General features: G+C 39.8%; 1 protein-coding gene across 2 annotated transcripts in view; it reads right to left on the reverse strand.

Annotated features, from left to right (window-relative positions):
- Nucleotides 1–638: 638 nt before the first annotated feature.
- LOC129818424 (atrial natriuretic peptide receptor 2-like) overlaps nucleotides 639–24,002 on the reverse strand; it is a 55,163-nt gene continuing 31,799 nt past the window's right edge. The window contains exons 8-22 of one of the 2 annotated variants that reach the window (XM_055874280.1): nucleotides 23,223–23,343; nucleotides 21,989–22,063; nucleotides 21,042–21,119; nucleotides 16,536–16,640; nucleotides 16,062–16,133; nucleotides 15,211–15,370; nucleotides 14,933–15,088; nucleotides 10,510–10,678; nucleotides 7,947–8,093; nucleotides 7,078–7,201; nucleotides 4,378–4,446; nucleotides 4,107–4,281; nucleotides 3,399–3,497; nucleotides 1,651–1,742; nucleotides 639–1,170 (exon numbers count right to left, since the gene is read on the reverse strand). In XM_055874280.1, coding sequence (XP_055730255.1) covers nucleotides 1,108–1,170; nucleotides 1,651–1,742; nucleotides 3,399–3,497; nucleotides 4,107–4,281; nucleotides 4,378–4,446; nucleotides 7,078–7,201; nucleotides 7,947–8,093; nucleotides 10,510–10,678; nucleotides 14,933–15,088; nucleotides 15,211–15,370; nucleotides 16,062–16,133; nucleotides 16,536–16,640; nucleotides 21,042–21,119; nucleotides 21,989–22,063; nucleotides 23,223–23,343 — 1,705 coding nt within the window. In that variant the 3' untranslated portion in view covers nucleotides 639–1,107. Of the gene's footprint in view, nucleotides 1,171–1,650; nucleotides 1,743–3,398; nucleotides 3,498–4,106; nucleotides 4,282–4,377; nucleotides 4,447–7,077; nucleotides 7,202–7,946; nucleotides 8,094–10,509; nucleotides 10,679–14,932; nucleotides 15,089–15,210; nucleotides 15,371–16,061; nucleotides 16,134–16,535; nucleotides 16,641–21,041; nucleotides 21,120–21,988; nucleotides 22,085–23,222; nucleotides 23,344–24,002 lie in introns of both variants that reach the window. The other variant, XM_055874279.1, reaches the window with a different exon arrangement.

The following is a 24,002-nucleotide window of genomic DNA, read 5'->3' on the forward strand; positions in this document are numbered from 1 at the left end:
TTTTGGCATGAATAACTAGGCTACTACTTTCAGCATTTAGTTTGCATTATTTTGGTAAGACAGATGTGTGTAGGGCTGCATTCACATAAAGTAAGTCATCTTTTACAAACAGCATATTTATCTTGTAGCCTATATTCATTACCAAAGTGGCATTGCTTTAGTGTGTAGGGCGCTGTCTATTGTATTGATACAGCGCAGCTGAGATGGGCTACAGATTTCACGCCAACCTGTCACTTCAAAAGCACTCAATGGTCTCGGAGTCTCAGCCTTTGAACTGTATGTTTATTGTGATAGAAGCAGAATCCTATATAATTCCAATGCAAGAACCACCAAAAATGTTGCTCCCTCACCGATTTCAACTGCCCCCTTAGTAACTTTATCCTGGCACCGGGTCTGTATAAAAGTTAAGACGTACGGCCAGACACATAAATAGTGAGCTGGTTACAAGAAATGTCCCCCTTTTACCGTCAATGATGATATTTCAAAATGTTATTGTTTTGTAAAAATCTGATTTACTAAATCATAAAATGTTTTTATCAAAAGTACATTAACAATGCAGTGCACCGACTCACACACGACTATGAAAACACACAAGGTTGAACATACATGATATTATCTGAACAATGTATGAAACACAGTTGTATTGTAGTCAGTTTATTGAACAAAATATCTTACAATATCTTGGAAATACATATATCATATTGTACTCTATAACACCACTGTGGAACTCGGACCTCTGCATTGACATCTATTACACTGTGTGCCCATCCGTTATGAACGCTGTATGGAAATATTAATACAGAATTGACTTCCAAACACATTATACAAATCTTAATATAGAAAGTACTCAATCTCAGGACAGAAAGATTCTCCATACAAAACATCTTACCATTTTTGGGGCAGTAACCATACACAGGTATTATAAACATACCATTAAACATCCCTTCTTTTCCAAAAAGGCCTAATTCAGTAAATATTGTTGTTCTGTTTTTGGGGAGGGAATCACCTTTAGGCATTATTCTAGAACAAATAAAGCATTGGCTGACTGTGCCACTGTGTAGCCTCTGTGGTTGGCTCCACTGTGGGTACACGCTATCAGCAGGCCTCTCAGATAACGTACACATCAGTCTTCTCCCCCTCAAGCCAATAGGTTCTCATTTTGCCTTTGCCCTGGAAAAACACAGAAATCAATAGGCTCATCAATGGAGACGAGTGGGAGTGATAGATACACAAAAGGGCTTCTCTTCCTTGAAGGGTGACCCTGGCATTAGCTGGGCCTGGTAAAACTAATCTGGCATCCCTAGAGAGAGTACGCTACTCTTCATAACCAGACTTTATGGTTTTCTTCCATTTCAACAGGAGAGTACAGCCATCTTTTCTATGACACTTGTAATCTGAGCGATCCAGAGCTGCAGTCTACTGAAATGTACTGCATATAATAAACAGAATGGGAATCACAAGACCACATTTCACTATAGCTGACCCTGTAAAACAACAGATTTCACTGCACCTATCTGGTGTATGTGACAAAACACTTTTGTATTCTTTAAAAAAAAATCTATCATATTCATTTCTCAGACAAAATTGAATACATGAAGCCATTACAGATAATGCTGACAACAACACATGCATTATTCATTGTGGCCTTACCTTCATTTCTACCTCCCCTCTTTCTTGGAGTTCAAAATAGCCAAACTCATCCAGCACTTCTTTGGTTGCTGAGGAGAGGTGGATCCTCAAGGCTGTGAAACACATCAATGGGACAATAGACAATCACAGTGAGTGCTTTGCAGGGAGTGACACCGAGTAGCATTAATGAAACATTTATCCTCTGCCATATGCACTGTGGTAGATCATAACAATTACAGTACGCATACATACATATGTCAACCAAGTGTATGTTATGTGAAGGTCAAAAGTAGAAATGAACAGTGAAATCTTCCTGTTGCTGTAGAAATAGTCCCTAGAAACAGTTGTTGCCAGTCCAGTCCCAGAGGTGATTCCTACCACTATAGGATATTTTATGGTATGCAGTTTATCACTATGGATGTGGCCTGGCTATAAGTGTTATTAATTATTTATCAACGGACGTGAAAGCACACAGCAGGAAGAGAGCAGGAAGTGAGTGGGTTAATCAATAATGTGATGAGTCACTCACAAAAAATCCTGGCCGGCACAGCACCAGCGGTTCAACTACCACCACACCAGTTAAGAACAGCTGCCAGTAATACCAGTCCAGATAACCACTATTAAACTATGATGACAACCTCCATCCCCTCTGTTGCTTTGTGATGATAAATATTCCATTCCCTGTCTACTTAATCTATCCCTTGATGCTTTGTTTCTTACAGGGAAGTATGTGCAAAGAGCTAGTCCACAATATTTTTGTTATGGATTCTCAGACACAAGCATTAGTCAGATTTAGTCAAGACAAATAATGACGGGAAACCAGTCTTTCACAAAACAATTGCATAAGCAAATATACAACAGGGAATGCTCGACAGACGAACAAAATCCAAATCCAAGGAAATACCACATAATCAACAGGAAATAATGAATACTTAGTTGTTTTAGTTTGTGTCAGCTGAAACATGCAGTGCCTTCAGAAAGTATTCATAGCCCTTGACTTATTCCACATTTTGTTGTGTTACAGCCTGAATTCAAAAAACATTTCTCACCCAACTACAAACAATGCCCGATAATGACAAAGTGAAAACATGTTGTTAGACATTTTTGCAAATGTATTGAAAATGAAATACAGAAATATCTCATTTACATAAGTATTCACACCCCTGAGTCAACACATGTTACAATCAACTTTGGCAGCAATTACAGCTGTGAGTCTTTCTAGGTAAATCTCTAAGAGATTTGCCCACCTGGATTGTACAATATTTCATCCTCAGTTTTCTCCTATCACAGCCATTAAACTCTGTAACTGTTTTAAAGTCTGTTTTAAAGACTCATGGTGAAATCCCTGAGTGGTTTCCTTCTTCTCTGACAACTGAGTTAGGAAGGACGCCTGTATCTTTGTAGTGACTGGGTTTATTGATAACCCATCCAAAGTGTAATTAATAACTTCACCATGCTCAAAGGGATATTCAATGTTTATTTTTACCCATCTACCAATAGGTGCCCTTCTTTGCGAGGCATTGGAAAACCTTCCTGGTCTTTGTGGTTAAATCTGTGTTTGAAATTCACTGCTTGACTGAGGGGCCTTACAGACAATTCTATGTGTGGGGTACAGAGATGAGGTAGTCATTCATATTATATTAACTGGATTCCAGAATGTGACACTGTTTAATGCGGCAAAATTTCCACATTAATAGTTTTAAGTGTTAAAGTGCCGACACCAATCAAAATAGAAAATAGGAAAACAGAGATCCAAATCTGAAACTCACCCTCTCCATTCGACTCCATCCGAGATGCTGTGTTGACAGTATCTCCAAATAAACAATATCTGGGCATTTTCAGACCCACCACCCCAGCACAGACAGGCCCTGTACAGAACAAAAGGCAGTGACATTTACTGGAAATATCCTCCATGGAAAAGCATACTGTAGATGGATAACAATTTATTGTTATAATCATGTCAAAATATTGTAGGTACTGGAGATATCTCCAGAGATTTCTTAGCTGAAATACTGTATGTCTTAAAACCTAGATATTGTCATCAACTGTCATAACCAATCACAGCAGTTTATAACATTTAGTGAGCAAAAGCCCCATGCAATCATGAGGCAGGATACATAAGTGGGCAATTTAATCACAAATGACTTCTTGTCTAGGCAACTATTTACCGTATAATAAATAATTTTGTGTCATAACATAATTCAGATATTTGTCATAGAATTAAATAAACTGTGATTGGCTAGGGAAGATCATGTAACATTTAGGAGGTATTGAAATATTTAAATGTGTATGATTTATTAGAGGTTGAGTGATAACTATATGGATGCTAAGGATCAGGAGTAGGATTGGGCAGTCCCCAAAAGCACTGATTCATTCCATTTGAAAAAAACAACAACATCTATCTTCCAACAGTAGTTAATAAGCATAAGACATTTTAACCATCATTTCAAACTCTATGTGAAATGTGAAATGTATACCTGTGTGGATTCCTATCCTTAGCCGTAGTTGGTCTTGGGGTCTGTGACGAATCTTGAATGTTTTCACTTGTTCTAGTAAGGCTAAAGACATCCCAGCTATCTCCCTTGCGTGTAGTTTACCATTCCTGACTGGAAGTCCTGACACCACCATGTACGCATCACCAATGGTCTCCACCTCAGATATACATGACAACATGTTAGTAGGTTGAAACAGGTGACTATATATAAAATAACCATATTTACATTACAAAACATAATTCATCTGACTTACCTTGTACACATCAAAATTATCGATGATAGCATCAAAGCAAGTGTAGAGATCATTCAGCACTGTCACAACCTATGAAGAGTAAAACAATACTTTAGCTACAGTACTCAGTTAAACTAGAAACAATGGTTCAAGGGTAAAACAATACTTTAGCTACAGTACTCAGGTAAACTAGAAACAATGGTTCAAGGGTAAAACAATACTTTAGCTACAGTACTCAGGTAAACTAGAAACAATGGTTCAAGGGTAAAACAATACTTTAGCTACAGTACTCAGTTAAACTAGAAACAATGGTTCAAGGGTAAAACAATACTTTAGCTACAGTACTCAGTTAAACTAGAAACAATTGTTCAAGGGTAAAACAATACTTTAGCTACAGTACTCAGTTAAACTAGAAACAATGGTTCAAGGGTTAAACAATACTTTAGCTACAGTACTCAGGTAAACTAGAAACAATTGTTCAAGGGTAAAACAATACTTTAGCTACAGTACTCAGGTAAACTAGAAACAATGGTTCAAGGGTAAAACAATACTTTAGCTACAGTACTCAGGTAAACTAGAAACAATGGTTCAAGGGTAAAACAATACTTTAGCTACAGTACTCAGGTAAACTAGAAACAATGGTTCAAGGGTAAAACAATACTTTAGCTACAGTACTCAGGTAAACTAGAAACAATGGTTCAAGGGTAAAACAATACTTTAGCTACAGTACTCAGGTAAACTAGAAACAATGGTTCAAGGGTAAAACAATACTTTAGCTACAGTACTCAGGTAAACTATAAACAATAGTTCAAGGGCAAAACAATCGCAAACACCACCACTAAAACCAGATAACTGTTACCCTCCTGCTCCTTCATTCTCTATATTAGAAATACTTCTTCAGCTAGTGGCAAACATTTGTGAAACAAAGCAATTTCAAAGATAGTGTGCAAAGATTATCAGTTCCACTGTGTGTGTTCATGAGACATGTTCCATTTAGTTTGCCCCTGTGATTGACTGAGATGTGTTTTTGCATGAACTCCCAATGGTTCCTCAGTCAGATTAAAATATTTCTGCTCCCCCTGCCTTGGACAAGTGCCCAGAACCTCAATTTACTGAGAAATGTGCTTGCATGAGTTAAACAACGCAACAGACCAAATACTAGGAATACATTTTCACAATATTTTCCGGAATTTGAAGAGTAATACACATCAGCTGTTTATTCAAAATATGAAGTGTTTCTTGTCATTCATCAAATAAATGTTTGTATATTGTAATTCCTTTGAGGGTCTATTGGTCAAGTTAGGAGATTCAGTGGCTTATGGAGAGAGAAATGGTGATAAGAAAACAGTCTTAGTTCTAGTTTAATTTTCAGAGGGGCTTAGCATTATTTCTTAAACCATTACGACTTAATCTGGGGGGGAAATGGCTAAATGTAATTAGATATTTTAATTAAACAGAGCACTAACTGGTAGGTGAGATACCTAAACCTCAAAGCTACACTAATGTTGAAAGAATACCGTCTGTTTTGTGGCCTTAATTGAATAGACATGTGACCTTAAAATCAAGTGCGTAGAATATAAGTGACAATGAATATATTTCACATAATACATCGCCACTGAAACCTAGTGGTTGGATTCTTAGCTCTGAGCTATATTAAAATACATTTGATGAAAGGTAAGATTTATGACTGTACTTGTAAGTAGCTTCTGCTGGATGAATAGAACAGATCAGTCTGAGTGTACCACTCGCCAAGTACAAACTATCACTCATGCAGAGTTATTGGAAATGATATGACTGACGTGTCTTCACAATTTTAGAAGAAACACTCCAGAAATACTTTGTCTGAATTCATGGCACAAGTAGCATCAAGAAGAAAACCTGGTTCCTCTGGATGAATTTCAGAATTCGGAACGACCAAAATGTCTGGAGAAAATAACATGTTGGGGCACTGCACTTAAAACCATTGAGACCATTGAGACCATTACAACGATCCCATTAAATCAAATCAAATTGTATTTGTCACATGCACTGAATACAACAGTGAAATGTGCACCTTACAGTGAAATGTGCACCTTACAGTGAAATGTGCACCTTACAAGCCCTTAACAATTCATCAGCCATTCATCATACAGTACTTTAGACCCTGGTGAAGGGATTCTCAATATATGAGTGGTCTTGAAATCTTCTTTTTCATCTTCTTCTTCATGAGAGAGAAGACATTTCATAGCAGCTAAAGCACCCAGTGACTCAGCAATGCGTCAATGCGCTCTCAGCTACTCACAATAGCTATTTTGAGTTGTGGCCTCTGTGTGGGAATGCTTTGTAACTATGAGACATACGGTAGGTGCTTTAATAGGCTCTGCATGAGTGAGGTCGGTGTAAGTAACAAAGAAGCTCCTCTACATTTCCTCTTCATATTCTCTTCTCTTCCCATAATGTTGTTGGACCAGCATATTTTCAAGCTTTCTTGTCAACTACCTTCAAGTGTCTTGAGGGAGAGTTTACAGGAAGTCTCTAATATCCCATGGTGAATTGATACTTTGACTCAATAAACCTTGAGTGCATTTTACTTAGCAAAACTGACTGGTCACACAGTAAGATTCAAAGTGCAAAATCATGTTGTGGATTTGCTCCTGCTGTTGGTTGGTATAGGATAGCTACTGTATGAAGTCTGTACCTGTTTTTGGTTAGGAGTGAATATATCTACTGACAGTTGTTTACCTGTAGTGGTGTACTCTCAGCTGACATTGACGTGAAACCCACAATGTCACTGAAGTAGATTGTCACACTGTCAAACGCCTCTGCTTGGACCGTCTCCCCTCGCTTTAGCTGCTCTGCTACTGAGCTGTGGACAAGAAAACGCAAAGTAAGTAAAACCACAATGAACAAAATGCTTATACAGTGCTTAAGAGATAATGTTATAGTTTGCTATAAATCAACAGTGACAGTAAGCTTGGCAGCTACGATCCACAATGAGTAAATAAGCAGATTCTACCAGTATCATTTCCTGTTCACCAATATTTTAAAGTACAGTAAAGAGCCAGAGGCACAGTGTAGCACTAGCAGCTAGGTTAATCCAGGACTCTGGTAAAATGATCTGAATTCTGCAGCGAGAGAAGGTATCTCTCGGTTCTCTCAGGCCATTTTCTGTCTGTCAAATTGTCTTAAAGTTGGAGGGAGTCATTTGGCCAGACAATGGGAGGATAAATGAGTGTGACTACGGCACTGAGACAGACTGCTTAAATAGATGGAGGACATGGCTTGTCATTTGCTGCTTTCGTGTTATCAGAGGTGCTTAACCCCCCTATCACATTTCTCCTCCTAGTTCTGGTTAATGAGAAGTTTGCTTGTCAGCTCCCATCTTGCCTTGCCCTTTCATCTCCTCTCTGCTTAACTGTGAATGTGTATCCTTTTTTAAGTGTGAGATATAGAAAGCTGAGACGCTCTTTCTTGGAATTTGAACAATGATCAAATGGCACAGCATTATACAGAAAATAGTCTCCTCATTTTCTCAATTTGATAAGCAGAAGTTCAGACTGATAATAAGGATAATAAGGCAAGACGAAAATCTGAATAATAATTATTCTTACTGTGGCAAGATCTGGTAAAGTAGATTTTCGGCTTTTCTTTTCTCCTCCAGGTAGGCTTGCGTTCGTTCCTCTACCAGGTTCTCCAGGTTGTTGGCATACTGCTCCATCCTGGACAGCAGGTTGTTCAGAATACTGGTACTGCCCTCCCTGTGATGAAAAAAGACAGAAAGATAACATACCCATTCATTTGTTGCTATTCTGAATGAAAAATATCTGAACTTTCTATTCTGTTAACATCACCTAATGTACAATTCAATGCGTATTTCAGAAGTGACTTCATGGTCTAGGGCCTGATAAAATCTGTAATTTTTGAAGCCTGATTCCGTTGAGTTTTTCCTAAATCCATTTCTCCGTTTTGTTTTTCCTGGTTTCCATTTTTCCAATTTATTTTCAGGTTATCGGCCTCTCAAAATCACACTTTTTTTACACATCAGGAGGCCACTTTTAGATCTGGGAGAAATCTAAGAAATGTTGAATTTTGTGTGTAGTTACCCTTTAATGCAAGTGTGCACCAGCCAGAGACCATTGTTTGGTTAGCAGTGTTTCTGTAGCGCTCGTGTGATTGCAGCGTTTCCTAAACGAAATGCTCACTGGATTGATGCAAATATTCATGATATAATTCTGTCAGGTAGGCATAGACTACACTGTAGTTAAAATGTAATTGAGAAGGTTTTTGGGAAATCTTTTCCATTTACCAGCAGACGGTTATTATTATCTCTAACGGCTACACAAAGTGGCGGGTTGAATAAAGAGAAAAAAATACCTTTAAAAAATATATAAATGTATAATTCTTGTGCAATTTACACTGTGTACAAAACATTAGGAACACCTGCACTTTCCATGACATACACTGACCAGGTGAAAGATATGATCCCTTATTGATGCCACAGGTTAAAGAAGGGTTTGAAGCCTTGAGACAATTAATACATGGATTGTGTATGTGTGGGTGAATGGCTGTGTGAAGGGTGAATGGGCAAGAAAAAACATTTAAGTGCCTTTGAACAGGGTATGGTAGTAGGTGCCAGGCGCACCGATGTGAGTGTGTCAAGAACTGCAACGCTGCTGGGTTTTTCACACTCAACCGTTTCCTGTGTCTATCAAGAATGGTCTACCACCCAAAGGACATCTAGCCAATGGCAGGCCAGTGGTCAAAAATGGGTCATTGATGAAAGCGGACAAAGGAGGCTGACGAATTGTGCAGAGCAACAGACAGGCTACAGTTAGTCAACTGACAGTCCAGTACAACATTGGTGCCCAAAGACCCATAAGAATGCACAACTCATCGTACCTTGATACGAATTGGATATGGCAGCTGATGACCTTACAGAGTTCCACTTCTTTCAGCAAAAAACAAGAAACTGTGGTTGCAGTGGGCTAAGGAACAAAAACACTGGACACTGGAGAATTGGAATTACATTGCCTGGTCTGATGAATCGTGGTTCCTGCTGTTTTATGCTGATGGGAGGACTATGGTATTGAGAAAACCACATGAGTAGATGCATCCATCATGCCGCGTGTTAACACTGCAGGCTGGTGGTGGTGGTGTTATGGTGTGGTCTTTTCATGACACTCATTGGGCCCCTTGATAAAAGTGGAGCAATGTTTGAATGCCACAGGATATCTGAACATCATTGCCTATCAGGTGCATCCCTGCATGGCACCAGTATATCCATGAATGGATTTTTTCAGCAGGATGCCACAAGGATAGGATTGTCCAGGAATGGTTATACGAACATTACAGTGATTTCAGCTTGCTGAAGTGGCCTGCGCAGTCACCAGATCTTAGTTATTCAAGTATACATTACCAAAGTTACCATAGATTGACAAAAATGACCTGTTAATACCAATATTACTGAAGATTCTTTGGTAAATTACCGGTACCTTTGCAACCGTAGTTGTGATCTCCCTGGCACAACTGTCAGAATTCAAAAGGAGGATTTCTACTATACCAACACAAAAAAAAGCCTTTGTTTGCACTTGTAAGAAATACAGAAGCGTTGAATAACATCAAAACACTTCTGCACAAAGGGGGCACATCTAAAAGTTGTAGGAAAGCTTCATCCAGCAACAAAGCAAATACCAGGGTCTGATTTCCTCCCACAGCTCATTAAGTACTTTATTTTCTTTGTCACAGAGGTCACTCATCTGTACATCTTGAAGGTTTTCCTGCTTTTGATCAGTGACAGGTGTGCCCAGCTCAAGGGAAAACATGCTTTTTACATGCATACACGCACACATCACTGAACCAAAATATCCATCTAAATAAGTAAGCCATGAAAAGCAACAAGATAAATATAAACCACACATTTTTGGAGGGAGAAGACTTCCTATCGCTCTGATCTGAAATTATTTGTGTGTGATAAGCATCCCAATTTTATTTAATATTAATAGTAGATCCCTTTTCCAGCATCTCTTGATAATATCAACTTAATGCAATTATTTCCTCCATTCTCTTTTTCAAGCATCTTCATAAAATAAATCCAAAGAAAATATTATCTACATGGTATCTGATACAAGATGAGATTGGGAGCCATTTTGGGGCACGACGGTGCTCAGTGCTCACTTGTTAAGTTTGGTGATGTAGATCTTGATGTGGCTGAAGTCTGGCCGCTCGACGGGGTCCTCGGCCCAGCAGCTGTCCATCAGGATGGTCAGCTTCTCACAGTGGCAGCTGTTGTCTGTGGTGGGCCGAAAGTAAGGACTCTGGTCATTACGCACCTTCTGCACTATCTCTGTAATAGACAAGATAGGGGGTATGTTAGTATGTGTGTTCTGCATTCTCTGGGAAAACAGTGAAATTGATCGATCAATTAAGGGCGTTTTCACACATAGTTTAGAGCTATAGTTCGAATCAGAGTCAGACTATTTGTTAATATAATGTTTTCATTTGGTCAGGTTGGTTTCACATTGCCAAATGTCAAACTAATAAAATTTCCTAAACGTGTCCATGCAAGTCATTTGCTTATTGGACAAAAATGCATTGATGATTATCAGGAAGGATCACTTGTGTTCCCATCTTCATACTACTTTCGCTTTGGTCTTCCAACAACATGCGGGAGGAAACTCTAAACGCGATGTGAATAGACTATATTCAGTATAGCCCCGTCTCTACAAATCTCCATTGGACGCACTCATAAATGCGCTGCTACTCACAGAATGTTTCAGATATCTCAAGTTATGATGCTGTGTGCATTTCATCAAATGCTCGCAGTCAAACCACCAATAATAATGAGCGACTCTGGTTCTTTTCCTGTATTTGGTCTGGACTGCGTTCTCACCTGCAGCGAACCTCATCACGGTAAGAATTGAATCGGACCAAGACCACCCTTTTTGAGGGAACCACGGTACGTTGTTTAGTGCGCTCCCGAGTGTGGATAGAGTGTTTACACCAGTCCAAACGAACTGAACTAAGGGGGTAAATGCACCAGAGTTCGGAAAAACAGCACAAAACCAATTTGGTGTGAAAGCCCCCTAAGTCCCAGGGAGAACTGAAACCAGCAGTACTGCAGCCCTCGAGCCGAAGACTGGAGTTGTCCAACTCTGATGATTGTGACTTTTACTCCATTACTTTATCGATTAGGAACATTCAATCAAGCAGGAAATAATGACACTTGAGTCATGGTGAACAGGAGGCAAGCTGCCTAAAGTATCTGAAGTGACAGAGTAATTGGCTCAACAATGGAGACAGACACAACAGGGTATTTCCATGTAAAAGGACCCATGAGCACCAACGTGAAGTTCATAGGAGCATATCAAATTGGGTGTAAAATGAAAGCTAAGAGTCTATATTTTGGGGAAATGAAGGCATAGATACACTTTTCAACCAGTTTCAATCTTTAAAAAAGTACATCCAACCGGCCTCACAACCGCAGACCACGTGTATGGCGTTGTGTGGGTGAGTGGTTTGCTGATGTCAACTTTGTGAACAGAGTGCCTCATGGTGGTAGTGGGGTTATGGTATGGGCAGGTATAAGCTATGGACAACAAAGATAATTGCATTTTATCGATGGCAATTTGAATGCACAGACATAGATCGTAAGGCCCATTGTCGTGCCATTCATCTGCCGCCATGTTTCAGCATGATAATGCACAGCCCCATGTCACATGGCGCTGTACACAATTCCTGGAAGCAGAAAATGGCCCAGTTCTTCCATGGCCTGCATACTCACCAGACATATCACCCATGGAGCATGTTTGGGATGCTCTGGATCAATGTGTATGACAGCGTGTTCCAGTTCCCGCCAATATCTAGAAACTTCACACAGCCATTGAAGAGGAGTGGGACAACATTCCATAGGCCACAATAAACAGCCTGATCAACTCTGAAAAGGAGATCTATCAAGCTGCATTAGGCAAATGGTGGTCATACCAGATACTGACTGGATTTCTGATCCACACCCCTACCTTTTTTTAAGGTATCTGTGACCAACAGATGCATATCTGCATTACCAGTCATATGAAATCCATAGATTAGGGCCTAATGAATTTATTTCAATTGACTGAATTCCTTATATGAACTGTAACTCAGTAAAATCTTTGCAGTAGTTGCGTTTATATTTTTGTTCAGTATATATTATTTTGGAGAAATTGTTTACCTTCAGTAGGAATAAGAAATGCTTTGTTGGTTGTAATTCCGTTACCAGAAATCCACATATATTTAAGATATTTTCTAATTGAATGAATAATGAAAGTTCACAGAAGTAACAAGTACAGTATATTTGTACTCTACTGTACTGAACTCTGCTGTGCTGTATTGTACTGCACTGTACACTACTATGCTGTGATGTCCAAACTTGTGAAACAATGACATTCATATCCATAATTATGCATTTCTGTTTAGTACAGATCAGGGACCCATGATGTAATACCATTACCATAATTCTGTTACCGGGTGTAAATCCACTTCACTTACTGTAGTTCAATAACCAAAATTATATATTTTTCAAACTCAAGGTGCCATGTCATAGCAGACACCCCATTCTGCAAATATTTACGTGGTTGCATAAACATCTGAGGTAGATTTTACCGTAATTCCTTACTAAAGTTTTTTTTCAGTGGAAATTGTTAAAAGTAGGCCTTGTGCATAGAGTTGTATGGTTTGTTAAACTTTGATATCAATGTTTTTGTTTGGCATACATTTTAAAGTGAAACAACTGAATCAACTCGTAATTCCGTTATCACGGAAATGCCCAACTTGATGTTCAATATGTCAGCCATGTGGGAACTTGCATCCACTACAAGACCATGGTACTTGCCTACGGAGCAGCAAGAATGACGAGACAGGAGGTCAGAGACCTGGCCTGGTGGTGCCAGAATAACAACCTATCAACGTAACCAAGACTAAGGAGATGATTGTGGACTACAGGAAAATGAGGACCGAGCAAGCCCACATTCTCATCGACGGGGCTGTAGTGGTTGAGAGGTTCAAAATCCTTGGTGTCCACATCAACAACAAACTAGAATGGTCCAAACCCACCAAGACAGTTGTGAAGAGAAAAATGACAAAGCCTATTCCCCCTCGGGAAACTAAAAAGACTTGGCATAGGTCCTAAGATTTTTTTATTTAACTAGGCAAGTCAGTTAAGAACAAATTCTTATTTTCAATGACAGCCTAGGAAGAGCAACTGCTTTGTTCAGGGGCAGAATGACAGATTTTGTACCTTGTCAGCTTGGGGATTTGATCTTGCAACCTTTTGGTTACTAGACCAATGCTCTAACCACTAGGCTATGCTGCCACCCCTGAAGATTCTCAAAAGGTTCTACAGCTGCAACATCGAGAGCATCCTGACTGGTTCCATCACTGCCTGGTACGGCAACTGCTCTGCCTCCGACCGCAAGGCACTACAGAGGGTAGTGCGTACGGCCCAGTACATCACTGGGGCTAAGCTGCCTGCCATCCAGGACCTCTACACAAGGCAGTGTCAGAGGAAGGCCCTAAAAATTGTCAAGCATTTCACTGTAAGCATTTCACCTGTTGTATTCGGCGCACGTAACAAATAAACATTGATTTGATTTGATTTGAAGAACTGCCTTCAGGCTATAGTCAAACCCGACACCCCAACCTGAGTACTCTGTTCTGCCACCTCTGATCTCTTGGCCCTCCCACCCCTATGGGAGGCCAGCTCTCGCTCGGCTCAGTCAAAGCTCTTCTCTGTCCTGGCACCCCAATGGTGGAACCAGCTTCCTCCTGAAGTTAGGACAGCAGAGTCCCTGCCCATCTTCCAGAAGATGGCTGAAACCCTACATCTACAAAGAGTATCTTAAATAACCCCACAGCATCCTTGCCTCTTGTAAACTAATACTCGCACACACCTTTCTATTTTCTACTAGCATTGACTTTGCTGATAGCTACTATGATGGACATTTTATTCAATTTCTGTGTTCTATTCATGTGCTTTTCTAATAACCAATTTCTTTGTTCATGCAAGTGACTGATTGAATGAATCCTCACTATCAGTATCTGCAATTTGTCAGTACGCCCAGAACCTTGTTTTGAGAAAGGGATGTCTTAGTTTCAAGGTCTCAGCTTAGAGAGAAGAAGCCTCATGAGACATTGGTCTGTCACATACCTGACCCAGTATTGGTCGGTCACATGAATTAAGCAAATGTTAGTGATTAATTAATTATGAATGATGAATAAGCTAAATCATGCAAATATAACTTGTCTGTATAAAAGAGAACTAACTGGACTGCCCTGGGAGGAGCTCCTGATCAACATGTGTACTTGAGATGGTTGGAACCTCTCCAGCACGCTGATAATAAACAATGATTCATTTAAGATTGACTTCGAGTGTTCCTGTGTAGAATATCCACGACACAGCTTTATTAAGAAAAAATGTACTTACAATGGCAGAGATATGTTTCTGCCTCACCTAGCTTCCTTAAGAAGAATACACTAACTGTAAGTTTCTCTAGATAAGAGCGTCTGCTAAAAAATGACTCAAATGTCAAAATGTCATTATAATTGTGTTTATAATTAATTTTACCTTTGGGGCTCAGATCCATGCCCTCCACATAGAAGGGTCCATTCCTCAGGGCTATCTCCTGGAGTATGATGCCAAAGCTGTACACATCTCCTTTCTGGGTGCCCTGTGGAGGGTGTCTGTCGTAGATCAACAACTCTGGGGCCGTCCACAGCTTCTCTGGAAACACAACAAACTCACATTATTCACTGAACACCTTTTCCTTTATCCAATCCTCCATTTAGTTTCCTTCCATTGGTGAAGAGGCAAAGTGATCACCTCCACTGACAATGTTGACCTACTTGCATAGAGTGCGTGCGAGTCGTCATTTTCACATGATGAATGGAAACTGGCCAGTCCGTAATCTGTAATTTTCAACACAAATCGACTGTCCACCACACAATTAGATGACTTCAGATTTCCATGGGAGCCGATGTAGCTGTTGTGCAGATAGTTCATTCCCTGGCGGAGCAAGCATGAAATGTACCGTTCAAGACATTTTTCCTACAGTATAGCATACATGAAAACATACTGATCATGTGGAAAATATGTGTTTTGAGTTTGATCGAAATGGAAATGTAATAAAAATTCTGCATGGATCCAAGTGTTCAGTTTACATGTCACATTGGAACTTATGTGGTATTAATGTGCATAACATTTCTACGGGGACTCAAAAGGATACTGCACTCTCATGTATACGTCTAATATTTTGAGGCACTTGTGTACCAGAATGTGGCTTGTAGGCCCTTTTGCTTGTCAGAAGGTCCCTGTTGTTGCCAGCTTGAAGGACTGTTATTTTAACAGCAATGTGGTTGGTGTACTCCATTCTCCATGTACTTCACCAATATAGTATCTCTCAAGATAGTGATTTCAAACAAACAGCCCCTTTGTTAGAGCAGGCTATAAATAACCATTGACAACATATGGATGATTACTTTTTATTTTGTGCTGAGATTGTGATTATGTTGCTGTCCAAGTTTGATGTCATATGAAGTTTGATGCATATAGCCATGTGACCTCAAAACAACCAAACTGCAGTTACCAACATAGTATTGTTGGCTGCTATCTTACAGCAACATGTGACGTGGCTACACACATGGATTCCCTTTATATTTTCCACAGTATGGCACCTAAGTAGGTGAATAACACATACCTTGACTATGTCGTTGATGAGTGAATAGCGGAACATCCAGTCCAGATTGATGCTCTCATTCTCCAAAATGTCCTAAAAGTTAAATAAACATTTATGGAATCTTGCTGTCATCTTGCTACATCACATGTATCTGTCTTTTAAACAGTAACACAGTTTTACAGTGTGTCAGTATGAAATGTTTTCACACAATAAGCTCCATTGCTAAAAGTTTCCTATAGTTTAACATTCTTACATTTTGGCAGTTAAATAGTAGCAGTATATCAGACTGGCATTTCAAACTGAAGATGAAAGTCAAGTGTATGTTTCCAAATGTCTCTCTGTCAGGGCATTTTAAACCATTCATTTACAGAAATAGTATGAATGAATAGATTAGTAAGATCACACTGAATGGCCATTTTAATATTATATTGGTGGTCAGACAAAACATGCAATACAACTAATATTCCATTAAATATAATGATTGTGAGGTCTTACCTGAAGACTGCCTCTGGGACAATATTCAGTCACGATGCAGATGTTGGGAGGATCAATGCAGGCACCAATGAATCTGGTTAAATGGTTGAACTGCACATCTCTCATCTGTAACCAAACAAGTATAATTATTACATCATTATAGCTATATCGCTCAAGATTATATGGCAATAGATGCAAAAAAAAAAATGGATGAGCTTTTCTAGAAAAGCTAACAAATAGGACAGACAAAACCTCATCAGAATAGTCTATTTACAGCTAGCAGGTTTGACACCGTGTCTTTTCTACGTGTTGAGTATAGCATTCACTCATAGGCCATCCAGTTGACACGTGCATGTGAATAAATTAGGCCGAGAGGTTATGAATGAGGCAGTGTTGTGAAAAACCACAGAATGTGAAAAAATATGGAGGTGTTGAAAGGATGTACTAGCTATAATATGAGTGCATAGCTGGCTAACGTGTAAAATGCACTACATGGGATCTAGTCCAAAAATGAATCATGTCAAATAAAATGTCATGGAATTCACCTTGGAAAGCATTGTGAACTCTGTATTTAAAAGTTACATATGCTGTGTATGTATAAACAACCGAGTGAAGGAATTTTTTAAAGAGACACACAAATTAATTCCTGTCCACATATCCTCTCGGTTTCAATACATCCATGCCCTGGCAGGGAGGATGTACATAATATCTCTGAGCAGCATGAAACTTAAAAAAAAAACACGAGCATAACCTGTATGGTGTGTTTTGGTCTGGGGCCATTTCATGGAAAACAGAGGTGAGTGACAGCTGCTATAACACCAAAACCAGGGAGTCAGTCGCTCCTGTTTCACGACTCAGGAGAAGTTAGCATACCCTTTGGCCTATACCATTTCCCATGCTGAACGCTAGCTAAGGGAGGAGGGGAGGAGAGGCTCTGGAAGACAAGCAGTTAAGTTTCCTCTCTCCCCCATATGGTTGACAGCCGATCAGGTCGCCGGGGCGTCTGAGGAGCTGCTAGCTCAGACTGTTGTCTCTCCTGTGCTCGCAGCCTGCCCACCGCCGTGTCTCACATCCAAAGCTCAGACACAGACATAGAGCGAGAGAGCCCAGGCCGCCCAGAGCCTTATCCACCAACACGGGTGATAACTAAATTAATACAGACCCAGAGATCAGATAATAGCACTGACGTCTGGCTTTTCAGTAGCTTTAACCCTCCTGCTGTGTTCCGGTCGAATTGGACCGATTTACAAGTTTTCTCTCTGAAAAATGTAGTTCACTTAATCTGATTGTCATAAGATTCCATGACTTTGTCCACACAGAGCATCTCAACACACAAAATACATTCGGATGATTTTCACTACATTTTGGATGTTTTATTTAACTTTTGTACACCTGTGGTGTTCCAGGTCAAAGGAAATTAATAGGTGAGACTACAATTAGTGTATAAAATGTAGTTCAGGCATATGCCCATTCATCAGATGGACACATTTCTTCTCCCAGACCCCCACATGCCTGTGTGTTTGAGCACACACACCTCACTCCCCTTCTTGGCTTCCATGGCAACCCCTATGGGAACCTTTCCACAATAAAATCTTTCCCCCAAGGGAATCACACCTGTTGGCATTCTCACAAACAATCGCAACATTGTTTCAATAATACATAGAACTTTTCTCGCAGCTCTGGTATATAAAGCTTTTTTGAGTCCTTGCTCACAATTCATTCCGTGGAAGCACAACGACCAAACGATATACTGTATGTTAGGCTCTTGATCATATCTGTGATCATGACACTGGTGAGGAGGAGAGATAGTCCTTGTTAAACTTTGACACAAAGTAGTCTGTGATAACTAGCACAATATGTTTCATCTGAGTATTTGTTATAGTCAAAATAATTCATACATTATGCTTTTTTTTACTCAAAAATGAGTTATATGAGCTCAGGTCAATGAGGCCTAGAGGCCATAAATAACAAATAGAAGTTAAAAACTTGTAATGTTCACAATAACTTAAGTTGATAAAAAGATCTAACACAACATTAGGTGATAATATATGGATTATTATGGATTTATAATCAGCTATAATGGGGCGGTCATTTTGGACCGTGAACACAGAATTAATTAACATGAAACGAGCACGACAGGAGGGTTAAACTAATATGTTTCATCAATGTTTGCCTTTTCCACATTGTGTTTCAAGTATTAGTTGTTTTTTCCCCATTTCCTTATCACTGTCTCATAAAATGTCATTCCCAAAATGGAGACAATTTTCTTCATCCACAGCTGATGTTGGAGGATGTTTGAGGACATTTGAGGATCTGTCTTTGTAACAGCAGCAAGAGCACAGGTTCCGTAATGAGACATCTCCTGCAGCAGAGTTAAAGAGACCCTCCTGTGAACAACCTGGTAATGATTCAGTACACATCCCCTTCACATCCCCCAAAGTCTACAGTGGCTTAACCACCTCAGTGGGAGAGACTCATTCTACTACTGCTGTTGCAGAGGGGTCATAAACAGAGGTATGATCACCTACAACAGGAGGCAGGGAACAAGGCAGGCACATTCAACCCTAGTCCTGGAGGGTCCAAGTGTTAACTACTTTAGTCTTTTCATCAGCGACTGGTTTAAATCAGGTGAGTGGACTCTCTATAGCAGCCAAGAAAACTAAATCATCAATGAGGTATAGGAGGGAAAAGACCACAATATTTTTACATATGAGTCATTTAACAGACACTCTTATCCAGAGAGACTTACAGTAGTAGTGAGTGCACACATTTGCATACTTTTTTCATACTGGCCCCCTGTGGGAATTGAACCCAAAACTCTGATGTTTAAAGGACCATACTCTGCCAAGTGAGCCACACGGGACCATCTAGCTAAATGAATCTTAACAAACACTTACTTAGGGAATGAATACCCCTGCAGTGAGGTAGTACAGAGTTAAACAACACACCAGACTTTATGATAATAATGTTAAGTAATAACATCACACATACAGTACATTTGGAAAGTATTCAGACCCCTTGACTTTTTCCACATTCTGTTACGTTACAGCCTTATTCTAAAACGGATTAAATCGTTTTTTCCCTCATCAATCTACACACAATACCCCATAATGACAAAGCAAAAACAGGTTTTTAGACATTTTTGTGAATGTATAAAAATGTTCTACTGAAATATCACATTTACATAAGTATTCAGCCCCTTTACTCAGTACTTTGTTGAAGCACCTTTGGCAGCAATTACAGCCTCGAGTCTTCTTGGGTATGACGCTACAAGCTTGGCACACCTGTATTTGGCGAGTTTCTCCCATTCCTCTCTGCAGATCCTCTCAAGCTCTGTCAGGTTGGATGGAGAGCTTGCTGCACAGCTATTCTCAGGTTCAAATCTGGGCTCTGGCTGGGCCAGTCAAGGACATTCAGAGACTTGTCCCGAAGCCACTCCTGCGTTGTCTTGGCTGTGTGCTTAGGGTTGTTGTCCTGTTGGAAGGTGAACCTTCCCCCCAGTCTGAGGTCCTGAGAGCTCTGGAGCAGGTTTTCATCAAGGATCTCTCTGTACTTTGCTCCGTTCAGCTTTGCCTCGATCCTGACTAATCTCCCAGTCCCTGCCACTGAAAAACATCCCCACAGCATGATGCTGCCACCACCATGCTTCACCGTAGGGATAGTGCCAGGTTTCCTTTAGACATGACACTTGGCATTCAGGCTAAAGAGTTCCATCTTGGTTTAATCAGACCAGAGAATCTTGTTTCTCATGGTCTGAGAGTCCTTTAGGTGCCTTTTGGCAAACTCCAAGCGGGTTGTCGTGTCTTTCACTGAGGAGTGGCTTCCGTCTGGCCACTCAACCATAAAGGCCTGATTGTTGGAGTGCTGTAGAGATGGTTGTCCTTCGGAAAGATTCTCCCATCTCCATAGAGGAACTCTGGAGCTCTGTCAGAGTTACCATCAGTTTGGCCGGGCGGCCAGCTCTAGGAAGAATCTTGGTGGTTCCAAACTTCCTCAGTTTAAGAATGATGGAGGCCACTGTGTTCTTGGGGACCTCCAATGCTGCAGACATTTTTTGGTACCCTTCCCCAGATCTGTGCCTCCACACAATCGTGTCTCAGAGCTATGGTTTTTGCTCTGACATGCACTGTCAACACTGGGACCTTATCTAGACAGGTGTGTGCCTTTTCAAATCATGTCCAATCAATTGAATTTACCACAGGTGGACTCCAATCAAGTTGTAGAAACATCTCAAGGATGATCAATGGAAACTGGATGCACCTGAGCTCAATTTCAAGTCTCATAGCAAAGGGTCTGAATACTTTTGTAAATAATGTATTTCTGTTTTTACATTTCCTAAAATGTCTAAAAACCTGTTTTTGCTATGTCATTATGGAGTATTGTGTGTGGATTGCTGAGGGAAAAAACGATGTTAATCAATTTTAGAATATGGCTTCAATGTAACAAAATGTGGAAAAAGTGAAGGGGTCTGAATACTTTCCGAAGGCACTGTATACAGTAAAACATTTGGCACTGATCTGGACTTACATGTTTGAGTTCAAACAGCACTTGTCTGGTCAGCTCTATCCTCTTCTTGTTCATATGTTTGATGGCCACCAGGTTGCCCTGTGTCAAAGAGACAGAAGAGCAAGATAAAGAGACAGATATGAATAACCTTCTATGCAGGCTGCGTGACAGACTACTGTGTGGTGTACTGGAAGAGATGTGTTCTATTATATTTCTATAATAGCAGAGAACTAAATGTGACCATCTTTGGGAACTGTGTGACAGACAGTAGGAAAATAGCGAAAAGAAAGGACATGTATAAGGTTCATGGGAACATTGACGTATTCCATTCTTATTCACTGAATTCTTGGAAGGAAGAGAAAGGGAAAAACACAAGTAAAAATAGGTGTACATTAGCGTTCCTTTAACAGAGTATGGTATTGGTATGCCAGGTATATTTAACATGAACTCTATGCTACCGGGATGGAGAGTTATATCTGTCACTTTGATATGGGATGATAAGTCAATCTACAGAGAAGGTGGGGAAGCGAGAGAAATCCAGGGAGACACAGTACATGATACTGCTAGGTACAATAGGATGAATATAGCAATTGAGCAGCTCACCATCAAATTCAAGGTGTGCATTCTAAATAGAAAAAAGGAGAAAATATAATGCTTTGGATACTTGACAACATATTTCTATAGAGAAGAAATGTGTTACATGTAGCCAACAACCACGTCGCAACATTTAAAGCCTGACGTTTTTCACATAATCCTCCCCCTTCTCAGTAGACTCATTAAACAGAGACATTAACAACAACAACACGTTGCTAGCTGTGTCCAGACGAGGTGTGAACCACACTGTCTATCACATTAAAACCAGCCAGCTGAGCTGTGCAGAGCTCGCCCACTCTCTTCTCCATCTCCTCTGTGAGCGTGTACATGTGGGTGAGCAGGAGTTGAAAATGTCAGAACTCAGAAAGCCTTACCTTAAAATAGCCTGTTTTAGCAAATAGCTGATATTTTCCATGGGCAGTTATCAAGGAGCCGTAGCTGGAGCCTCTCTGGAAGGAGTAACAAGTATCCTTTCTCAGATAAGATACAGTCAGAGAAATGTTCAGGTACACTACAGTTAGGTTCAGTTTGGTTATCATTACATATACAAATATACAATGTTCACTTAAACAATTCAGTTGAGTTCTTTGCAATAGCTTGAACATTTTATTCATATGTAAGTGCAATGGGTATATTTGCCAGTTAAATGAAGAATTGCTGTGTTCATACGCTAAACCGAATCTCGGGGAGACGTATGTGTAGCAACGGGTGTACACAGAGTGAATGAAAAGGGAGTGAGGGTAATGTATTAAGTGTCAGCATGCACTACACATGTTTAGATAATGCAAATACTGGCAACACATGGCATACAGGAAATAAACTATTATCCCAGGAATTGGACTGAAAGCTTGTAATGAAGAAGGTGTGTGCATGTGCGTGCATGAATGTCTGCACGTGTGTACTGTAAGATTTGGGATTATTTTAACAATCATTTAATATGTGTCTGCCACTGCAAACCCAGCCACCTTCAGTAAACCACCGGGAAGACTTTCAAGAATGTTTAAACTAACAAAGGATTTGGACCGTCTTTCTCTCTTTCTTTGTGTTTCGCTCTCAATGTAAAACATATACTGTATGTACAGACACCAACATGTACCTACAGTTTTAGTACATTCCAATGCCAGTGTTGTTACTGCACATTTTGTGTGCTATTAAACAACAATGATGTCATGAATTGTACCACGGAGACAGATATCTAGTCCTCTGTTGCATATAATAATAATAATAGATGTATTTTATATACCACTTTTCATTACAAACAGAATCTCAAAGATGCTTTAAGAACAAAGCAATGAGAGCAGTAGCAGTGATACTGTGGGTCTGTAGAGAGGCTTTAGCAAGATAAACTGCATCTGTTGAGCCTTTTCTTTCCCACTGGCTAAAATGGAATTCTAATCTGCTAGAGAAACAACAACATCTTAATCTCCGATGCACGGCAGTGCCAGGACTACTGACCAAATCAAAACAATATTAAGATCAAATTGTGAGGAAATATTTTAGGCTGCCAGCATGTCATGATATGAGATCGCTCTGAACGACTAATAAACAACATAGTACAGGTCATTCATTGGTTTGAACTTTGACAGGATATTTCAGAGACAAATGTACCTGTGAGAGGGTGAGACGGCTGCCTGCTTTTTTGGAATATTTGTTGGGGCTCTCAAACTGCAGGTCCTCCCACTTTATCCTCCACAGCATTCCAGCCAACTCCTTTTCCAGCTTCAGTTTCCTTCAACAGGAACAGCAGGAGGACACATTAGTAAAAATGTTTACAACAGAGGCACAGAACTGAAACTCTAGCATGTAGATACATTATGCATACATTGTTGTTATCAGATTGTTCTAACATGATAGAATCATTACTGTTATGATCATTCATCATAATTGAAACTTGCCATTTCAAATGAGATATTAAACTTTTGCCAGTGGTATTTCCTCAGATACTATCTGATAAATGCAGTAAATTAATGATTTGGGTTCAGCAATCTAACACTGACAAAGGGTAAAGTTTGAACTGTCCACAGCTCTATGACAAATTATCAAAATAAAGTTGTGGTATTATGATAATAACTGTAATGATGTAATGTTACAATTCTACCTCCCCAATGTCGATCAAACTGTAAGTTACCAGAACAAAACTAAATACTGTGTGACCAAAAATAGACCACTTAAAAATGTATTGACTTTTTATTTTTAAACACCAGTATAACTAGAAGTCACTCTGAGATGTGAAAAAAAAATATCCAAGTGAATAAACACATCTGGTGCAGATCTCTCAGGACCTGGTGTTTCTCAACATCCCCTCGATTTGCTGCAAAAATTCCATGTTTTTGAAATCCTCAAGCATGGCTTCAATGTTAAGAATGTGAGCGTTTTGAGGGGGAAATC

The sequence above is a fragment of the Salvelinus fontinalis genome, chromosome 21, assembly GCF_029448725.1.
Source record: "Salvelinus fontinalis isolate EN_2023a chromosome 21, ASM2944872v1, whole genome shotgun sequence".
NCBI lineage: Eukaryota > Metazoa > Chordata > Actinopteri > Salmoniformes > Salmonidae > Salvelinus > Salvelinus fontinalis.